The sequence below is a fragment of the Coturnix japonica genome, chromosome 3 (assembly GCF_054131305.1).
Source record: "Coturnix japonica strain WE chromosome 3, WE-NBRP24, whole genome shotgun sequence".
In the NCBI taxonomy this organism is placed as follows: Eukaryota; Metazoa; Chordata; class Aves; order Galliformes; family Phasianidae; genus Coturnix; species Coturnix japonica.
Genome location: NC_140665.1, coordinates 55,439,717 through 55,460,732, shown reverse-complemented (window position 1 = coordinate 55,460,732; position 21,016 = coordinate 55,439,717). Strand labels below are relative to the sequence as shown.

Sequence of the window (21,016 nt, the reverse complement as noted above, 5' to 3'; positions counted from 1 at the left end):
AAATAAATACTAGTTACCCACTGCCTTGTCGTGAAGCCTATTAAACAGCACTGAAAGAAAAAGTGCGTGAAGGAGTCAACCACTGTAGCAACATACATAATATTACTTTCTTCGTGGAACATAGGACTCCCAGGAAATGGTGAGTTTTCTAGGTGAGATCTTCCTTACAGCAGAAGTCAGTTTTCATGGTGTTAAAATGATTCCTTTTGCTCTGCCCATTGAGACGTTTTATTTCTTCCTCAGTCTCGAACTTTCCAGTTCCCTATTCCTCCTTTTGCCCATATCCCAACTACATCATCCACACTGCCTGCAAACGCAGCCTATGCAAGCTAATAAGATAGCTACTGTCCATTCACAGCAATCACAGCATGAGAGGAAACACCATAGAATTACAAAATCAGAAACAGCAAACAAAATTGAGGCAATTCACTGTAAACAAGACTCTAGCCAGCAGCAACCACATGTTTCTAAAAGGCCTCCTTGAAGTTCAGTATCAGATGCTTAACTCACTCCCTCCACTTTAAGAGCTTGTTTAAGGAAACAAACAAACAAACCACCAGCAGACAAGTAATCCCAGTCCACACAGTACATCTTAAACTTGTCAGGTTGTACCAGAAAGCAGACTAGCACAGGGCCATGCAACCAGGCTTCTTACTCAGTCACCATGTTTCTCCTTCCCCCAGCAGCTGTTGCTTGATTCATTAGTAATACAAAACCAAACACGCTGTTCAGCCCATTCAGAAGAAGAAAGTAACTTACCTTTTGTGCAACACACCAGATATCAGTAGTATCCAGACAGCTCTCTCAAGGACAGAGTAAGGAGGTAGATAAAGAACTGACACTGCAAGAACCTTGACACAAAACAAAGTCTTTAACAAACAAGGCTGAACTGTAGCTTCACTTCTGCCCCTCCCTCACTTTCCCAGGTGCTCAGAATGAGGTTATTGCCTCCAGCCATGTGCCTCAGACTATCAGCATAAGGGGGGGGGGGGGGGGGGGGGTGAGAAAGGGCAAAGGCCTCTGCATCCAGCCTGCCTCCTAAAGCAGTTGTAGCAGTACTGCCATTGGTATGTTCTTGGTCTCTTACTGGGATCTTGGGGCTCTAGGTAGGTCATGTTGGCTGCTGGCCTGGAATGCTCATCTCTTTGGTTAGGAATTAGTAAGGAAACTGACAAAGGTGATTGGAGAATTGTTTCCCTTTTTGTGTGGGTTAACTTCCTTCATTATGTCAAAATACAGAGGTGATTCCTCTTTCAGAATTAAAATGACAAACATTTATGCTCTTTCACCTTCCCTGTAACTGAAGACACACAGTGAAAATTATTTTATACTAGTTTTATACTCAAAACCAAGATTAGATAAAGCATTTCATAAGCACCCAACAATTATGTCTGTCTCTAGGTGCCCAGCTTGGGGCACAGCAATAAGAGCCGACTATTGAAAAGCAAGTACATGAACGGTACACATGCTTTTGAGAACTGCTCTACTGAAAAAGTAATTCCTGCTCACGTATGTCATGTTGGGAAACATCAGCCAAGTGCAATCACATTTTGAAAATTCAGGTAGAGGTGGTTGCTATATAACCTGCCAGTAAAGTCCCTGTCTTGTTTTCTGCCATACATTTCTGTGTATGTCGCTTTGCAGTAATATCATATTAGCTGTTTTTCTCCAAAATTTTTGCAAACAGGCTACCAAAATACAATCAGGAGACTAGAGGAAGGGCTACTCAAAACCAAATAATAATTCTGGATGATATGTGTCCAGAATTGGAAGCCTGGCACAGGGTATTGTAAGCTCCTGTTGGCTCATAGCAGGGAGACAAGTCAAACAGGGTCAGATGTTACAACATAAAACTCACTTGTAGCTTTAGAAACAGTCAGACAGGAGGCAAAGAGGTGGGAAAAAGAAGTGGATGTTCATGAATGTCACCCTGCCTTTTCTCTGCCCAGTCTCTGGTTTAATAAGGTATTCCTGCAGGTATGCTGTTTTTCATGCTATTCTAGATAAATCATTGTCATCCAGGTAGGTTGTCATGTCACCATTCAATTCCTTCTAGGTAATTTCAGAAACTGTGGACATCACTGGTCCTAGTTGAGATCTCCCAGAACTCTAGACTCTCTCTTTCATGAGAAATGCCATTTCAGGGCTGCAATCCTGTCCTTTAGCCATTGGGGTATATTCCCATTGAGGTCTTTGAAATCAGAAGAAAAACTTATACCCGGCTTTCTCAGTTGTTCTCATTGCTCTCAGAGCTTTTATCCCAGAAGACTCCTTCTCAACAGAATGAATTTCAACAGCCTCAAGCTCCTTTTGAGTCTCCCTGAATAGGCTATCTTGTTCAGCTTGCAGCAAACAAGAACATCACGCTGCTGTCACTTCCAGAACTGAGTTCCAACCACATAACAAGCCTGTTCAAATTTCCCTTTGTTTTCTACAACATCAGTGCTTTGCTTTTTAAATAAATATTCAACTCCAGATTTTGATGGATATTTATTTGTCATTGTTCAGTTTCACTAACTGTTCCCTTCTGCCCACGTCGTAAAACAAGGAACAGGGATGCTTACGGTTTCATTGTGGATTATATTTCACAACACACACATGTATATATATATACACACACACACACACACACACACACACATATATATACACACATATATTAATCCTTTTTCTGCTGTACATAACTGAGAAGCAGTATCACTTCCTCCAGAGCTGAGCAAAGAGAACTTAGAAACTCACTCTTGTCATGCACATCATTCAAAGTGAACACTTGTGAACTGCAGGACAGGACTGATACTTGATTAGTACTGCTGGATGGCTTGTTCAAAGTGGTCAAGAAAAAAGGGGCTACTTGCTGCAAGTTAATTCCTACAAAGAGTTATTAACTACCTGCCAACCAGTCTTTCACTGCTAAGTGTGACAAAATCAACATACTCAGAACCAAGTCTCCACTGTAACACCTCCAGTACAAGGAAGGCAGCACACAGTAAGCTAAGCCCTTACGAAAGCCTGGCCCATAAAAGTTAGAACTGACCCTTCTGTTCCTTAATAAATGTCAATGAGACACCAGAGACAATTAGGCTGGATAGTTTTGCTTACTTCACATTTTCTGTTCTTCAGATATAAGGCCGTTCAACTTTTTCTGTTTTATCCATGGTATGAATGTACTCTCTGAGGACAGTTTAAAGGGGAATAGCAACAAACTGTTCCTGGCAGAAAGGGCACATGAAAATGCTGCGCTGGGGTAAATTTGTAGGGACTTCTGCTTTAGAGACAAATTTGATACTGTTTTCCAAACTTAGAATCACATTTCTTAACATACTTCAGCTAAACCAGGTTTTCTATAATAATTATAAGTATACTGAAGACCTGGCCATTGCCATAACTTTTGAGATTAATGTCTGTACCTGACACTTAGAACTGCCGTTTCCTTGTTCACAAATCCCTTTGCCAGAGGGCAGACAGCAGGTGCATTTGTTGGGACCAATTAAACTAAATGAAGACAAAAGCAGATAAAAGCTGCACTGAAACGTGCTGAGCCAAAGCATTCCTGACACTGTAAATACTTAGAAGTGATATAAAAGGTCAGAGGATAAATAAATCAACAGCTTAAGAAAAGATCATTTGTACCCGTGCTATTTCATTCAGAAATGAATGGCATTTGTGAGAAACAGTGGCACAAAAAAAGAATTTAAGAAAGACTGGGTAATTGCAGAGGTTGTTTAACATTTCTAAGCAGGGCATTGGACGATCATTTACGAGAATGAGAAGACAAAGCACAAGGGCAAGGGACTGCTGGTGGCGTGCAGTCACTGTGAGCCTGAGTGTATGGAGCATGAGCAGAAGCCTGGCTGCTGGGTTACAATTAGAAGCCATGCAGAGCTACTCTCCCTCAGGTCTGCGTGGCACCACTACTGCCTTCAAGGTCATGGGGCACCGAGACCACAAAAGGCAACAAAAAGCGTGGAAGGAATCAGCTGGGAAAAAGAAATTGTTTCTGAACTGTGGGGTTAAAAGAAAAAATAAATAAATAAAAAAAAATTAGTGTATTAGCATTCAAACAAGACAAAAAGGGAAAATGTTGCATTCCATTAGGATTGTTCTTTTGTGATAAATAATAATCAAACTGTCACAAAGGAGAGGACTGAAGTTGGAGGTAACCCTTGATGAGATTGCCAATGATCCAACAAGCCCCAGCTTCCAAAATGCTACTCCAAGTCACCCCATTACAGCAGGCAGCCGTGGCAGGGAGGATTTCAGCACAGTGCTGGCCCTCCAGAGGCGCTCCCTTTTTAAAAAGCAGAAAGAAAGCAGGCACGCTCTTCAGCTTTGAGTTCTTCGCAGTGAACAACGGGAGACCTTGGAGCGAGCCTTTGGTAGGGGCAAGGATGGTGCCAAGTGTTTCTGTGCTCTCAGACATGACCTGAAGGCAAGCTGCTGCAGTGAAGAGATGAGCACAAGCAGTGAGAGTGGTTTAGAACTTTCTCTGTATGTTCTGAGACAGCCTGCAAGGAGAGAAAAACCTCTGCCTCAAGAGGCATTGTAGATGTTTTGCATAGTATTAAGCACAGAGATTATGAAATGCTGTCTAGAGAGCACAACTCCTACCTTAATTTGCTAAAGCTCACCTTGACATAAACTGTTGTACAGTTAAGGTGTCAGGGCCTCAGTCACTTTCTTAAACTGAATTCCACAAGAGAACTGCTGTGCTTTTGTGAAGTGGAACCTACTCCAACAAGGAGCCCAACAGAGACTGGCTGCAAAACTTAAAAGAAAAATGTTCTGAAAATACAGAAAAGCAATCCTGCCCACAGGTGGGAATCATGCTTTGAGTAGCACACTACAGGGATGGTATTAGAAAAGAACAGAGAGGTCTTAGAACTGCACTGACACGGCTGAAGCAAAATTTATATCAACATACATTTACTATTATGATAACTTTCAAAGAAAAACTGCACAAGGATCTGGACACTCTTGAACTCCCTTTATCATGTACTACATACTATAACCACACAAAGGAGCAGACCAACAATGCTGACTCTACAGAGTATATCCAAAATGCTGATCACAACAGAAGTCTCAAAAACACCTTGTGCACTGCAGCAGGGAAAAAGGCTATGAGACAAATAGCAGGAGATCTCTTGGCATCTCTAGATCCTCCTGAGGCAGGGCCAGCCAAGTGTCAGCAGTTGCAGTGTCCCTGGTCCCTGTCTGAGAAGCAGAGGTTGGGATCAGCAGCAGTTTATATGCCATGACAGCTCTGTACCTATCCACGTGCTAGAAATCAACAGAGCCCAGCTGAGCAGCCTAAAGTGTTCCTTAGCTGAATAGCTAAGTCTGCGCCTAGCCAGAGGTGCGAGATTTCCCCAGCATATGCAGGACTGCCATGGATACAATTGCCTGTCCAGTGGCTAAATGATGTGTGCGAGCACTGTGGGAACCTCCTGATCCCTGGAGAGAGAGACAAAAAAAAAAGATTATTTTTTAAGACTGAGGACATCTCAGCAGGAAGCAGCAACAGCAGAGTAGTGACCAGTGTATTTCCCAACTCTTGTAATTCTAAATCATGTTGCCTTTAGTAGAGGTATTTAATTTTTTGTTTGTTTGTTTGGGATTTAACTCCCCCTCCTGAGAATCATAGAATCACCAAGGTTGGAAAAGACCCAAAAGATCATCCAGTCCAACCATTCGCCTATTACCAAAAGCTCCCACTAAACCATGTCCCTCAACACAACGTCCAGTCACTCCTTGAACACCCCCAGAGTCAGTGACTCCACCACCTCCCTGTGCAGTCCATTCCAGTGCCTCAGCTCTCTCTGGAAGACCTCCTGTGAAACAGTTCTGCATAGGGATAACAGCAACATTTGGTCTACAGAATTGACTGCCTTGTTTTTTCTACTTGGAAGGAACTGAAATAAACAAGAATCTTCTGAAATACTCCATTTCATGATTGCACAGTGGCCCTTTGTTGGCTGTCTTAACAATACTTTACAATACTTTCAACAGTAAGATTTATTTTTTAACACAATAATTTTCTCACGTCTCCTTTTACAATCTAGCTAAGCAGAACTGGGGCAAAATCAGGAGACCACCCTTGTAGAGATCTTCAATGTAATAAAAATAAAGGCACTTTGTCTTGGTAGGAAAAGCTGAATGACTGAGAAGGGTTTTGCAATGGTATGATTGCTGGCCAACTTTTTTGCAAAACCATATCCAAACTCATAACCATGCCAGAATTGTCTCTTAACTCACTGCTAAACTCAATGAAAGGAAAATCTTGTTTTGGTTTAAAATGACACATTGAAGGCGCCAGTGCAGATTTTTGCCAGGACTCCAAAACTTCATTAGAATGGTTATATAAAGTTGCTCTTATCTCTCTTGCCTCATACCCCCATGAGATGCAGATTACTTCAAGGTCAAGCATTTAAAACAGAAAACAGCATCCCAGATGGATGTCACCTGGCTGCATCCTATGACCTTACAGTCTATGGAAGCAAAATGGTGTACTGAATATGTATGAGACAGTCAAGAAGAAAAAGAGCCAGACTGGAATACTGAGATGGGCAACTCTCACTTGGTACATCATGGACGTGTGGCTCCCCACAGCACCATCTGCTCAGGCTGTGGACCCTGCTGAAAGAAACTCCCTTTGTTCAGTCTCACTCAGACTCATACATAAGTTGTTTGGTTTTTTTTTTGGCTAAAGACTATAAAGAGGATGAGCATCCAAAATAAGGGCTTGGGAGCTCATTTACCTTGTAACTTACAGCATACTGCAGGAGCATACTAGAATATAATTAAGGCAACTATATTAGACTAGTTACTATTTTCAGACAAACCCAAAATCAGAAGACATGCTTTCATTCAAAAATCATTTCACAGATTAAGGGGAGAAGTGACTGAGCAAGAAACCAGATCTAGATTGGATGCAGCCCAGGGTTTGGAGCCTAAATCAGATGCTTGAACATTTTGGAGCACCTAATGTTCTCCCATTTACTCTGGGTCATTTGGAATGAGTCAATTGATAATGAGCACATTGATAAATAGAAAGGGATACTCCAGTAACTTGTGAAGTTCTGCTGTGCAAAGCTGTCTGTCCTCACAGTTTTACCAGACAACTCTACTCTGATTTTGTGCATCCCTAGGCATCACCTCTTCATTCTTCATGCTCTGGGGACACAGGAATTCCCATGGGAAAGAACCCAGTGCTGGCTTACCTGCAGGATCTGAACCAGTGACTCAACATATAGGAGCTGAGACAGCTACACTAGAAACCAGGTGTTTTCAAGACATGTAATGGTAAGATATGATTCTGAAACAGTAAAACAAACAGACTTTGCCTATCAGCAGGAATTAATGCTACTTATTGGTCACAGGGTGACTCAGGAAGAATGAAGAATCCTTTCAACTGTCCCCAAAGTGACCAACTGGAGAGCAGTAACATCTGTGGAGATTTTGAACCAGCACTTATGAAACGGGATGGAAAGTTGTGTTCCTGTTACTACTTAATGCCTGCACACACGTGAACACTGCCATTGGATACTAGCCAATTTTAGGTCTGATATTTGTCCAGGATGAAGGTGGCTCCAAACAGACCTATGAGAGGAGGGCACAGGTGTACTGCTGCCCACCCCACAGGTAGCTCAGCAGGGAGGGTGCTCACTGAGTTCCTCCCAGCAGGGGATGAAGGGGGATCAACTGTTCTAGCCAGAAGTTAGGAGCAAGCTACACCACAAAAGCCAGCCCTGAATCTGCTTCAGTGCCTACATAAAGGCAGAATTTATGCTGTCACCCTCCCTTTGATCAAAGGGCTTGTTCTGCCTCTATCTTCCTTTCCGTCGCCTCATTTTATGGAACTCACAGAAATTTAATTATTTTTGAGACGTTCTCTCCCCCTACTCTGTCTGCCAAGAATGATTGAAGTCTGCCAGCAGATCCAGAAGTAATTAGGGGAAGACACACACTGGCAGTGAGATTACCCCAGACACTTTCCCTCGGAAATCAGGCTAAAACTCACAGTATTATATTTATTAAAACTGTCCCCTGAAGTCAGATTTATGATAGCTGAAGTCCCGTTACGGGTGATACGGCAGATTTTTTAACAGTTTTGGAGGATTATATTTGGTTTCTACAAATGAGATTGATCTCAGCCCTTCAGCCGCAGGCAAGGCATATAGGAATAGTTCTCCAATATGCTAAATGGAGATGAGAAGTGCTTACCTGCCTCTTCTTGTGCAAACAGAAACAATGGTTTGAAGATCCTGCAAGCATTGCCCTAATAAAAAGTAATTATTGTAAACACTGCTGTAAAATTAGCGCATACACATTGTATTCTTGAATGGCTGCAACGTTTTAGAAATAAAAGTGCTACAGAGATTCACTCCTTATATATATTGAGGTACATTAGAGGAAACCACGCACTTAGCAAATCCTTCACCGAGATTGCTTTTCTACGGCAAATTAACCCTTAATGCTTAGTAAAAGAGCATATTTTGTTAAACAGCTTCAGTAACTTTTAGGAAGAAAAGTAATGGATTGCAAAGTTTTAGGCAGGACTTCCTAAAGCATTTTCTCCTCAGTGGGCGCATCTCCTAAGGCCCTGAATTCAGAGCAGCCTCGTGGAAGCCTGTGCCAGTGCTTACCATGGAATGGCCGAGGTGGAAAGGGACCCGTGTGCCCATCTGCTCCAACCCTTGGGCAAGGAGGGAGACCCAGGGTACTCAGCATCACATCCAGGTGGCTTCTGAAGATCTTCAATGAGGAGACTCCACAGCCTCTGGTCAACCTGTGCCCATGCTCCATCACTCGCATGGCACAACAGTGCTGCCTGATGGTCACAGCACACACCCAGACCCACTCATCTCCCCAGTGTCTCCATGAAATCCCCCCTGCTGGCCTGTGGTTGAGGGCCACCTCAGCACACTGAGGGCAAAGGTGGGATGGAAGGTGGCACCCTCCCAGCGCTCTCTTGTGAGACGGGAATGCGAGGACCCCCGGGTGGAGGCGGCGGAGGGGGTGGGAAAGAGCAGGCACGAGCCACCCAGAGACGAAAATCCGGGAGCTGGGAAAGGGGCTGGCAGCCAGGGCAACCTCTACACTTAACATTCAAACAAAAGCATCTGGAACGCCACCCAAAGCAGACGAAGCGCTTCGCAAGACAACGCTTGCAGCGCGCAGCCGCTTCTCTCCCCGGCTCACTCACTGCCGCGTAAGTTCCAGCTCCGTCCGCGAGGGGGCACCATAGCACCGCGGCCGGGCGCGTTCCGTTCCCTCTTGTTATCATTAGCGCTGTCATTAGTGTTTCATACCCATGGTAACTTTTCACATAATAACTCAAAGGAGAAGAGCGTCCAGAAAAAAAAATAATAATAACATTTAATTATAAAAGAGCTTTTTAAATTAAAAAAAAAAAAAAATAGATAATGGCACTAAACCAGAAACAAAGTTATTTAAAAGATCATAGCCAGCAGGCGGTTGTAATGCTATGCCAGAACCATACAGCTGTTCCATCCTCAGCACTTTGCTCCTGATTGGCGTCCCAGTTGTGAGCAGCTGCATACAGAACTATACGTACTACAACACACGTCATTTCTGAGTTACATGACAAAAAACACTTTCTATGCATTGCATTAGATTCATAAATATTTTGCCTAAGCACTGCTCTGGTTTTCTACTCTATCCCTTAAAGGACAGCAAGCGAGTTTTGTTCTACTGACAAAGTGATTTGCCTCACGGGCAGTGCCGCCATGGCACAGTGCAACACCACAGGGGTACCCACAGAGACAGCACAGGGAGCAGATCTGCTGCAGCAGCCTCCAATTGCCTTCATCCCGGTCTGGAGAATCCTTCGCTGCATCCTGTCTGAGACTTTGTAAGAACAATAAATACTTACACCTCTCAAATTGTTCATACACTGTGGATAACTAAATCAGAAGGTGCCCACATTTTTTTCCATGACCTGTCAGAATTCTACTTCGCTGCTTGTGTGTAAAATAGAGTTCCAGTGGTTTCTTAGGGAATAACACAGCCAGGGCCTGTGTCCAAAGCTCAGCAGGAAGGCCCCTGAGTCCTTTAATCAGCTTTGATCAAGTTTAAAAAAAAAACAAAAACCAAAATCAAATGCAGTTCTTGATTGTATATAGATATTCCCTATGAGGTCAATGTAATTCTGAGTGCATAGGAAGAAAATGCTTAATTCCAAGGATATCATTTCACAGTAGTTACTTCAGGTGGTCAGCACACAGGTATGCGCTACAGCAGGGGTGAGCTAGTTTACAAATCAACTGTGAAGTGATACGCAGTTTCAAATGAGCCCAAAGCATTGCTATGGGACTGGGTTACAAAGCCACAGCCACAGCAATTTGTGCTGCAGTGAGCCATGTCAGTCTGCAGTTCAGTGTCAGTGACTTCCACAGGGAGCATTCAGTCCTTCCTTCCCTGCCAAGAGGAGGACTTGCAATAGTTCACCATTGGACTATATTTTCAAGTGGTTTAGACAGAATCTATCAGGGAAGGTAGAACTTAATTCTAGCCTCATCCAGGATAGACCAGATGTAAAGCTGGTGGTAGGTAATACCTATGCACAGCAGACCTTTACCCTGATTTTGAGTGAAAGGTTTGGTGGACTTCTATGTGAAACTGAGCCTACAGTTTCTCTCCACAGTTATTTTATTCATCCTGAAAGTCTTTATTGTGCTCATAACTGGCAGATTTTGGCAGTTCACAAAATGCTCTGCAATCTATCAGATGTCCAAAAAAAAAAAAAAACAAAAATAAAACACCTGAAATCAACATTTGCAACATATCCGAGCATCACTGCTGAAAAACTCAGACATCTTCCTAGTGGTGACAGACAATATGCCAGAAGGGACACTGCCAAGAGTGGTGAGCTTTAAAAGTGACTCACTGCGTTACACTGTCCTCCTTTAAAATAAAAAATAATAATAATAATAATATCAAGAATACAATCAACCGTAATAAGAATAAAAATATTAAAAAGATCTAGCAAAAAGATGCATAGAAAGCAGTTTCACAGTTGTTTTTAAATAGCTTCTATCAAGGTTTACCTAGAAAGTGAACAAAATTAGGACTTCCAAAGACAAAATATACATTGTACTGCAGTTTTTTTTTCCTGCAAATTTCACACTTACTTGAGAAATGGTTTTAGGTATTTTTAATACTGTACCATTCAGAAGTGCTGATTAGGATTTGGTTCTCCAGTGTCCTACCACTGCAAAAACCTATACGGATACACACTTCTATGCAAACAGATTTTAGATCTCTAATATAAAGAGGTTAAACATCTGTTTGAAAAATAAATTCTTCTGAAACCAGACCTAACAGATGGGAGTATCATCAAGGGAGATTAGTGCCATTAAAATGTTTAACTGACTTATTCTCGTATCAAATAAATGGGAAAAGTTCTTTCTGGTATCTTGCTGTAAGTAAAAGTGAAAATTTACTGGTAATCACTGTTGGGTTTCCATTGCCTTTTCTATTAATATGTATAAATACAGCCAAATGTTGAAAGAACACACTACCCCTTTGAAAAATTCAGCATTACAAAGTAAGTCCATGGTTTGTTCTTTTGCCATTTGCTTAGCTCTGCTTAGATTTTATAACCCACTCAGCATTTGGGTTGAGCTGGTACAGGTCCTTCATGTAGGTATCATCATCGAGGCAGCGTTCCCCTTAAAAAAAAAAAAAAAAAAAGGAAAAAACATCAGTAAAGAAAAAAAATAAATTAAAAATAAGAAATTATTTACAAAGTTGCTGGTTTATTCCATTTAGGTTTTCAAGTTATTTCTGTGGCATTTAACAATGGACAACATAGCTAAAGTCCAGAAGTGCTTTCATCCTGCTCATCTATCTTGCAGAGGACAGGATGCAGGGTGAGGCTGTCAGGGAAACTGTGGGAGGTTCCAACTCTGTGGCTCTGGGTCAGATTCTTCACACAGACTGTTTGCATGGAAGCTCCACTCTCTGAAGGTTTAATAATGGAAAACAGGGCCCTGATTGCCTTGTGGTTAATTCAAAATTCCTTTGAAACCCATTAACATTTCTTTCTTTTCTGAAATGGAAAGTTTGAGCAGAGTTTGTCCTTGCTAAGAAGGTATTGCTCCCCACCCTGCTTCTCTCGGTTACACTCCTGTATAGCACTTCTAGTGGTTACTGTCACAAGAGATATAAGTAGTATAATGTTTTTGGTGCATTACAAGCAACTAATTTATGTTCAGTAGCTATGATGAAAAAAACATGCTGTTCCATCAAGATCAGCTTTCTCCTCTCATTTCCCCAGGGGCTTTTGCGTTTGCAGTTATTCACTACAGCCCCTCTCCTACTCCACTGTACAAGTGATTGAGGTAGATGACTGGTAGATTCTTTAATCTGCCATCCAGATGTTTCTGGAAATGCATTCTCCAAAAGCAGAAGGCAGGCAGAGGTGTCACCCTGCAGAGGGGTCAGCCTGCCAGCTGTCCTGACACCCTGCTTAGAACAGGCAAGCAAATGAGATTGTCTGCTCAAATAGGCTCTTCCTGATACACCTCTGTCCCCTCCCCATGCCAGGTGGCAGCCTGTCTCCTCTCAGGCATTTTTATCCCAACCAGTGTGCTAAGTACCACCCACACTCCTGGACAAGCCCCCCAGTGACAGCACAGGAAAAAAAAGTTGTGGATGTTTAATCCCTGGATGAATTCAAGGTCACATTAGACGGGGCTCTGGAGAGTGAGTGGGAGCCCTGCTCATGGCACGAGGCTGGAACTGGATAATCATTAAGGTCCCTTCCAACCATAACCATTCTGAAATGCTATGACTTCTGTATCCAATCCTGCTCATGAACAATAGCACAAGTCCTGCTCAGTGCCATGAAGCCCCACACTGTACTGGGTACACACTAAAAAAAAAGTCTGGAGACTCCAGCAGCTCCATTTGTTAGGGTAAAGGATGTCAGCATTGCTCATATTACAACAGTGAGAGTAAGCATAGGAGTACATTATGAGACTGTCGGGTTGTCTCCCTTTTGGGCTCCTTGTACATCAGCCACATTGGGAAGAAAGGAACTGCAAAGATTTGGAAAGCCTGTCTGTATTAACCTGTAGAGCGGGTGAATGTCAAGGAGTTCCTCTTGTCTCAGATGAGAGACTGTGCATATAATGGATATGCAAGAGAAAGATGATATACTAAGGTGGCATCCAGATATCTTACTTTTTAGGTGTTTTTTTGTTTGGTTGGTTGTTGGGCTTTTTTGCCTTCAAAGCTACTAAGAGCACAAAACATATCTCTTGCAGGGAAAATATGAAAGTGTTACTTTTAACTTACATTAAATTTTTTAGCTTAGACATAAAAAATTAAATTGAAGTAGTGATTAGGTTAAATGGAATAATGATAAAAATAGCAACTACGTGCAGTATTTAAATTTGAAGTACAGACATATGGTATATTCATGGGAGTTTATAGTTTCAGATAAAGCTTAATATGCCATGGTTGACAAGGAAAAAGTGAATGTAAGTTCAATACAATGCTGTCTTCTAGGTTTTGGGGTGTGTCAGATTTTGAGGGTTTTTTGCTCAGCTTATGAAAAATAAAGGGAACTGATTCCTAACACAAAATACTTTTGTATTCATCAAAGGAAATTTCTGAACTGCTTTCAGTGTTAGCCTTTGGCCTTCACCTTGCTGATCTGCTATTTGCTTTAATCAGTGGTTACACAGAGCAGGAAAGACTAACTGTTTGAAAATTTCATTACTTGCTCATTTTTCTATTTTAATGGTCATTTCCTCATTGGAGCCTGCAAGCAACACTCCAATGAGAAGCATGAAGGGCTGTAAGTTCACTTATTATGCCTCAGTACAAAGAGATGAAGAAGATGAACTTCAAGCACCTTCCAATCCAATCTTTCTATGCTTCTTTATTGTACATATGTATCAGGAACATCTGAAACAGTAGTCTTCCTCCTCTAGAAGAGATGATAATGTACTACTAACAGAATGATTACACCACCTTCTTTGCTTCCTTCTCCTCAAGGTTAACTTTCTGCTTTAGTGTCAGGATGTGAATAAACGCAGTCACACAGTAAATCCATCTATTAAGTGCTGAACAGTCTTATTCTAACAAAAGAAGTACAGAAGCAATTCTTACCGATATTTCCTCCTATTTCATAAAGAAAGACCTCTTCTTTCTTGAGTGTTTGGACATTTCCACTGTCGGGAACAAAAACCTCTGATTAACTGTACTGCAAAAGACCTTGTACTCTAGCAAAGACTTTCTACACCAATAACTGAGACACTTCTAGTAGAAGTTCTGCTAATTAAGATCAGTAGTGCAGCAGCTGTAAATCCTTTGTGTTTATACTCAATAACCGATAAAGTAAGCAAACAAGAACATCTCTGCATGCTAGTGCACACAGTCCTGCAAGTGAGCAATAAACTACAGAAAAGGTGTAAATGAGATACATAGGTCACTCCAAAAGTAATACCTCCTATGTATTTCCCAGGGAAACTACAACAGATAAAAAAGAACACAATTACACTTTTTGACAGAAAAAATTCTCAGCAAGAAAACAATATTTTTCAGTGTTGCCTCCGTGATTAGCTATGCACTTTTGCCAGCAATGAACAAGAACCTGCATACCACGCTTGTAACAATGTGAACCAGTGCAGGTGACCCACTGTCTTTGTTGCTACTGCTGAAACACACCACCTACTGCCTCACTGTGCTCACCATTTGGACTCCATAAACATTTAGCAAGCACTGATGAATTGTCAATGGATGCCAATTTTTCTGCATGGAGGAATTCAATTCCACACTTTTGCTTCATGGGCACTTCCATGTCAGACACCATTCTGTCAGACTGCCCCTCTGCTGCCATCTGTCACACAGCAACAACATGTAATGGAATACTGGTGGGAAGGTTCAACTTCTACTGCCACACCAACTCTCACGTCATGAGCCAAGATAATAAAAGAGGAGGCATTACTTTTGGAGCAGCCTTTATAGATGTGAAGAGTCTGTGGTTTTTAGAAAAGCATTCAATTGTTATTAGCAAGTAGCCTAATATTTACCCTCTAATTTTTCTTTCACTGTTGCTGCAAAAATAAGTATTCCCCTCACACACTTCATATGTCTGAAAAAGCCAAGCGGTTGGGTAGGGAAACCACATTCTTGTTGGTTTTAATTTTGCTGCAACTAAAAGAAGTGAAAAAATCATACAGAGGAGGAATGAAGTCCCTGAATTACAAAGAGAGTTTATTTTTCTCACTGTTATATATCTAAAGATATATGCTATGGGGCAGCCAAAAAAAATAACTTTCTGTCAAAAATATAAGCCCCTGAAAACAGCTTTTAAGAAAAACTGGCTTCTTGATCTCACCCAGAGCACTATGTTGCTGCTTTAGCATGATGCTCATCTGTGGTAATAATTTGGGCTTTCTTTGCTAAATCTATTCTGTTTCTTACTTTGCTCATGTATATATAAAATAAATGTAAAAGCTTTACTAAAACATTTCTCAGTGGAATTGGATAACACTAAACTTTCCTCTTAAAACACTGCATGAGCAACATTTTCAGATATCTGTACTATTGTTATATATTAACGCTATTTTTATATAATGTTTTCACTTTTACTCATCTCTTTCTTTCTTAGACTTGTTTTCTTGGAGATCTGTTCTTCTGAGAACATCACAAAAGTACCCTTGGCCCATCAGACTAAGGAGTGGATCAGTTTTTACTAATAGTTTCTGTGCATTCCTGAGGGCTGCGTGAGCCTTAGAGGTATTATAAACATGAGATTAATTCCTCAAGTGTATATTCTAGTGGGCTAAATTTGACCCAAAAAGTTCATGAACTCACTTTGATTCAAACTGCTTTTAAACTTTTTTTTTTTCTTGATAGAACACACGTTAATAAAACAAAAATGTATCTGTACCTTTTCTCACTGAGAAATCTGGCTACTATATCACTGGCTTTCAGGTCTTCTGTCAGCTGTATTGCCATGGAAACTTTTGAAAGATGAGGCGCTTGCACCCGTATCACTCCCTGAGGAACATCAGCCTGCAAAGCAATAACGGTGTTGGAACAAAGCTGTGAGCAGCTGGCTTTGATGAGTTACTCAAAATACAGTACGGAATAAGTAACAGTACAGTGCTCTGTAAGTGCACTTTACCACTTTCTACTACACTTCGCTGCAGAAATACGGTAACTACAGAGAAATTCAGTAAATTGCATAAGGCCTTCAAATCTCTTTTTACATATATAAAGAGCCTCAGAACAAAAGAATAGCAGTGCTTAATTATTTTTCAAAGATGTTAGAAATAACAGGTATTGCTATATTAAGAACCCACACACACAGGTATGACAAAAAGCATATGAGACTGATACAGAAAAGATGGATGCTGTAAGCATGAAAGCCAAGCAGCTCCTTCATTCCATGCCCTCCTGAAACTTCCAGAAGGAACCTTTCCACTTTTGTTTAAACTGAATTTCATGCCAAAGGAAAGAGAGGGGGGGAAAAAAAAGTTAACATGAAGTATTCATAGGGCATTCTACTTTAAGTGATACCTATTTTAAGGAAATACTTCCTACTGAAACAGATATTCATTACAAGAGCTTTCTATTCCTACTTTTTATTCTCCAGAATATATTCAGCAAGTCAACCTACATAACTGATTTGTATGTTATTTCAACCCAAAAGTCTTTAGTGACAAACATCAACAATATCATTTATAGAGAAGGAGGGCTCCACAGGATCATTTTTCTGTTCAACTTGTACATAGAATCATAGAATCCTTAGAGTTGGAACGGACCTTTAAAAGTCATCTAGTCCAATTCCCCTGCAATGAACGGGGACACCCAAAACTCAATCAGACTGCTCAGAGCCCCTCTAGCCTGAGCTTGAATGTTTCCAAGGATGAGGCATCAAACATCTCTCTGGGCAGCCTGTTCCAATGCCTCACCACTCATACTGTAAATACTTCTTCCCAATATCCAACATAGATCTCTCCTCTTTTAGTTTGAAACCATTTCCCCCTGTCCTATCACCACATATCCTGCTGAAAAGCCTATCCCCCTTCTTTCTAATAATCTCTGAAAGGCTGCTATCTGGTTACCTTGGAGCTGTCTCTTCTCCAGGCTGAACAGCCCCAGCTCTCTCTCAGCCTGACAGGACATTTAAAGCTACAGATGGCATAATTTATTTGTGAATAAGTTCTTAATTTATGATCACGAAAATGTTAAAGTAATTTTTCTATTCTTATTACATCATCCAAGTGAACTCATTTTGATAGAAAAGGAAATGTAGAAACATAAGTGGTCAAAGTTTATTATGACAGTTCATTCTCTTCTTTTTTCCCACTGTTTAGTGCAATTGTAAGGCTGTTCTTTAATAATAAATGAACAAATCTGGGCACCTAGGAATATCTTCTCTGAAACCATGTGAGTTAAACTAATAGAGAACAAGTTTTAATTTGTTCAGAATCAAAAGTATGTTTTCCTTAGAAAGCTAAAGGCTTATTAATATGCATAAGTGACATGCTACTATTAGTAATTTTAACCAAGAAATCCTTCTACATCAAGTTCTTCTATTTACTGGTTTCTAAAATAACAGGCATAATGACTACATATGTCTAAAGCATTAGGAATCACCAAATTGACAACTTGCTTCACAGTAATCATACAATCAAAGATTCATAAGGCTGCAAAGGATCTCAAAAAGCAATTCCCTATACCTATCTCTAAATTTTCCTGATCTATTCTTTAAGGCCTTCACCCATGGAAACAATGGCTGTAGCTACTGGATTGAAAAATAACCCGTTTATATGTTCTTTTTTAATTTTTCCAGACTGTTGGGATGATGCTTCCTAGCAAAAGGATACATAACTTTTAAAGATGAAAAGGCTATTTACAGTTGTCCCTAAACGGTCTTCTATCATATTCACTGTAAATTTGTTTCATTTTAGTATATAATTCTGTGCTATTTTGTTTTAGTTGATTTTAATGAAGTCTTCTTCTCCAGATTCAGTTGGTTAACAGTCCTTTTCTCTGTACAGCAGGCATTTAATAAATGATTTAGAAAGCTGCCTGCCTTGAGTGTATGAGAGAAGAATGAGTAATGTCCACCAAGCAGTAACATTACAGTCAGAGTAATTACTGTTTATTTAAACAGAATCATTATTAGCTCAGCTAATGAATGCATTTTGCTACTTGCACTACCTACATTTATTCATGCTCAGCTGCACAGTATGTTCATGGTGCCAAACAACAGATAATGAATATCCTCTAGTCCATTCACTATACAAGTTGGTGGGACAGAAAAAGTGACCATAAATCATCTAGGAGCAGACTCACAGAAGGAACTGTTCTCTGCACAGCACAATTCAAAACATTCAAATTAGGGCTTTCCATAGAAACTTTATGTTTCACAAAAGAGCTGCAGGTACTTGGCTGTAGGATCTGCAGCGGATCTCTTGCTGATTACTCTGCATGACATGCTTGGATATTCATCAGGCTAGACAAAGGGAGGGATGAAGCAACTGCACGGTATTTTCACTATTGATTCAGATGATGGATTTATACTTACTAAATGTGCAAATGATACCAACCAAGGAAGAAGTACAGGATTATGAAGAACAAAACTGGAGTTAAAATGAACTTGCTAAGTGAGAGACAAACCTGAAAGAATTGGGATGCAGTTGTTCTCTTCGAACTGCAAGTAGTGCACCTCACCTGGGACAATGAACTGTACAGATCTATTAGACAAACCTAGTAGCGTTGTATTTTGCCACCAACAAGGCTGCTCATTTATTTTGGAACAATTGCAATATGTAGAGGAATACAGTGACAGGTTGTATCTATTAGCTATTCTAGTGGATACACTTGCAGTCACTAGGGCATCTTTCTTTGCCTGGCTAAAGCCTAAAGCACTGTACACACCCATCACAGCATAAAGACTTACTCTCTAACATAATCTTGGGCCATATAATTGCATACTTAGCTGCCCCCAAAAGCTATCAGCCTTCATAAACCCCATTAATCACTCTCAAAGATTTTGCCCCAAATCTACCCCCTTTGCACAGGAAATTCTGCCTTAAAAGAGGGAGAGAGATCGATAGAAAAGCCTCATGAGATATAAGATTTATGCAGATTATCAAATGAGCTGACTGCCATGGAAACATTGAAGGAAGATTATGGAAGTGACTCAAGCTCTGGCTATCTCTGTTTAACCACGTGGTGTGCCACCAGCATGCGTAACTTTCACTTAGGTTTTATTCAACTGCAAGCAAGATAATTAACTCTCAACATTTTCAGACAGCATTCACCAGAGCAGTGCTTCACAAGTTTAAGTGCCTCACTTGCCATCTAATGGTGGAGTTTAGTCCAGAAACTGCACAGTTAAATCACCTCAATTTCAAGCTAAGGCAGTATAAACTGATAATTGAAGGGGGACAGTGGGGGAAGCTTTTTTCTTAAAGAACTTTAAGAACTGAGGCAATTTCAGCCACACAGAAAAATGTATAAGTGTCATTTACAATGAAGCCATATCATACCTGGGAATATGGTTTTAAGAATACTGTGTTCCCAGGCACCCTAATTATGGAATGCTTTGAATAGGAGTGAAAAACGTGTGAAAAAAAAATCTATTTAATTTTGCAGGGAATCCCCAGCGATTTCTGGGGCTTAAAGAAAATTATTTGATAGCAACCTTCCATTTATGCTTAGGTAAGAATTTTGGGTAAGTATTACATGAGACTTCAGTCATAACTCTCTAGTGGATTAAAAAGACATATTTTACTATAAAAATCATCAGCACTGAATTACAAAAAAAAAAAATTCTGATATGTGAAGCTGTAATAGCACTTGCCTATTTCAACGCATTTGCTGTCATTTCTCTGTTGAACAGTGGATGGCAGCATTCCTTTAAGTGTCAGCCCACATTAATTCTGCTGAACTGTATTCAAAGAATCCTCTCCATATTAGACAGTACAAAATAAAAGTCAATTTTTAATTAGCTTTATTTTAAAACTGTAGATAACTCCTGATTTTGTGCATAGATTACTCCAAGTATAGTCATATAGATATGAAAGTGTGGCAAAGTACTGCTCAATTCATTTTAAAGATACGCCACTACTGCATGGAAAGTGAGGCAAAAACACTTAAATATATGGTCCTAGCAGATGCTGGATGCAACTGTCCAAAGGATCCATGTTTTTGCAGATTCATATATATATATATGTGTGTATGTGTGTGTGTGTGTATGTATATGCATATGTATTACATACATATGTATGTAATACACATGCACACATATATTTGCAATATCAATTCAGGCGGATACCATTGAAAACATATTCACATGCCATACTCTCTTTTTTGTCTTTATGTGTTAACCATCTTTGCTTTTATCAGAAAATGACAACTTTTTGTTGTTTGTTTTTCTAACTGTTTGCCATACACATACTTGTTAAGTAAGATTCAAACCAATGCATTTTTATAAACTACCACAAGGTGTCTCTAATTCACTGAAATCTTCAGTTTGATCTCAGCTCACAAGATGGTATTTTCTGGTACGGATTCATTACGTTGTGGAAACACGTATAATTGATGTTATCTGTCTTTCAAATGCATTACAATAAGATACTGTACTGCAATAGCACAGTAAGCTTTAAAAATAGCAATTATTAACTTTACTGAAGTCGTAAGTAACAAACAAATTGAAGGCACATGGGATATATTTTTGAAATGTTTCTACATTATTGGGAGAAGCCAAATAAAAGTATTTCTAAAGTACAGGAAAATAATCACACTGCAATGCCACAGAAATTTTGTGCCTTTTGAAAGAGTTCTGCAGTGTTAAACTGCAACATACATGGCATCACTGATGGGTCTGGCAGAAGTTATTTACATCCTGAACTAAAGACAGTATTCATTGGGTTAAGTTGGGAGGAGACAGTTGAACAGTAACTACATAAGGAGCATTTTATCAGTTTTCACATGGTTTTTTGTTTGTTTGCTTTGTTTTTAT

General features: G+C 40.2%; 1 protein-coding gene across 4 annotated transcripts in view; it reads right to left on the bottom strand.

The window, feature by feature from the left end:
• Positions 1-9,349: 9,349 nt before the first annotated feature.
• ARHGAP18 (Rho GTPase activating protein 18) overlaps positions 9,350-21,016 on the bottom strand; it is an 80,620-nt gene continuing 68,953 nt past the window's right edge. For 3 of the 4 annotated variants that reach the window (XM_015858567.3, XM_015858566.3, XM_032443636.2), the window contains exons 13-15: positions 15,926-16,050; positions 14,140-14,201; positions 9,350-11,690 (exon numbers count right to left, since the gene is read on the bottom strand). In XM_015858567.3, coding sequence (XP_015714053.2) covers positions 11,599-11,690; positions 14,140-14,201; positions 15,926-16,050 — 279 coding nt within the window. In that variant the 3' untranslated portion in view covers positions 9,350-11,598. Of the gene's footprint in view, positions 11,691-14,139; positions 14,202-15,070; positions 15,187-15,925; positions 16,051-21,016 lie in introns of those variants that run through there. The other variant, XM_085541680.1, reaches the window with a different exon arrangement.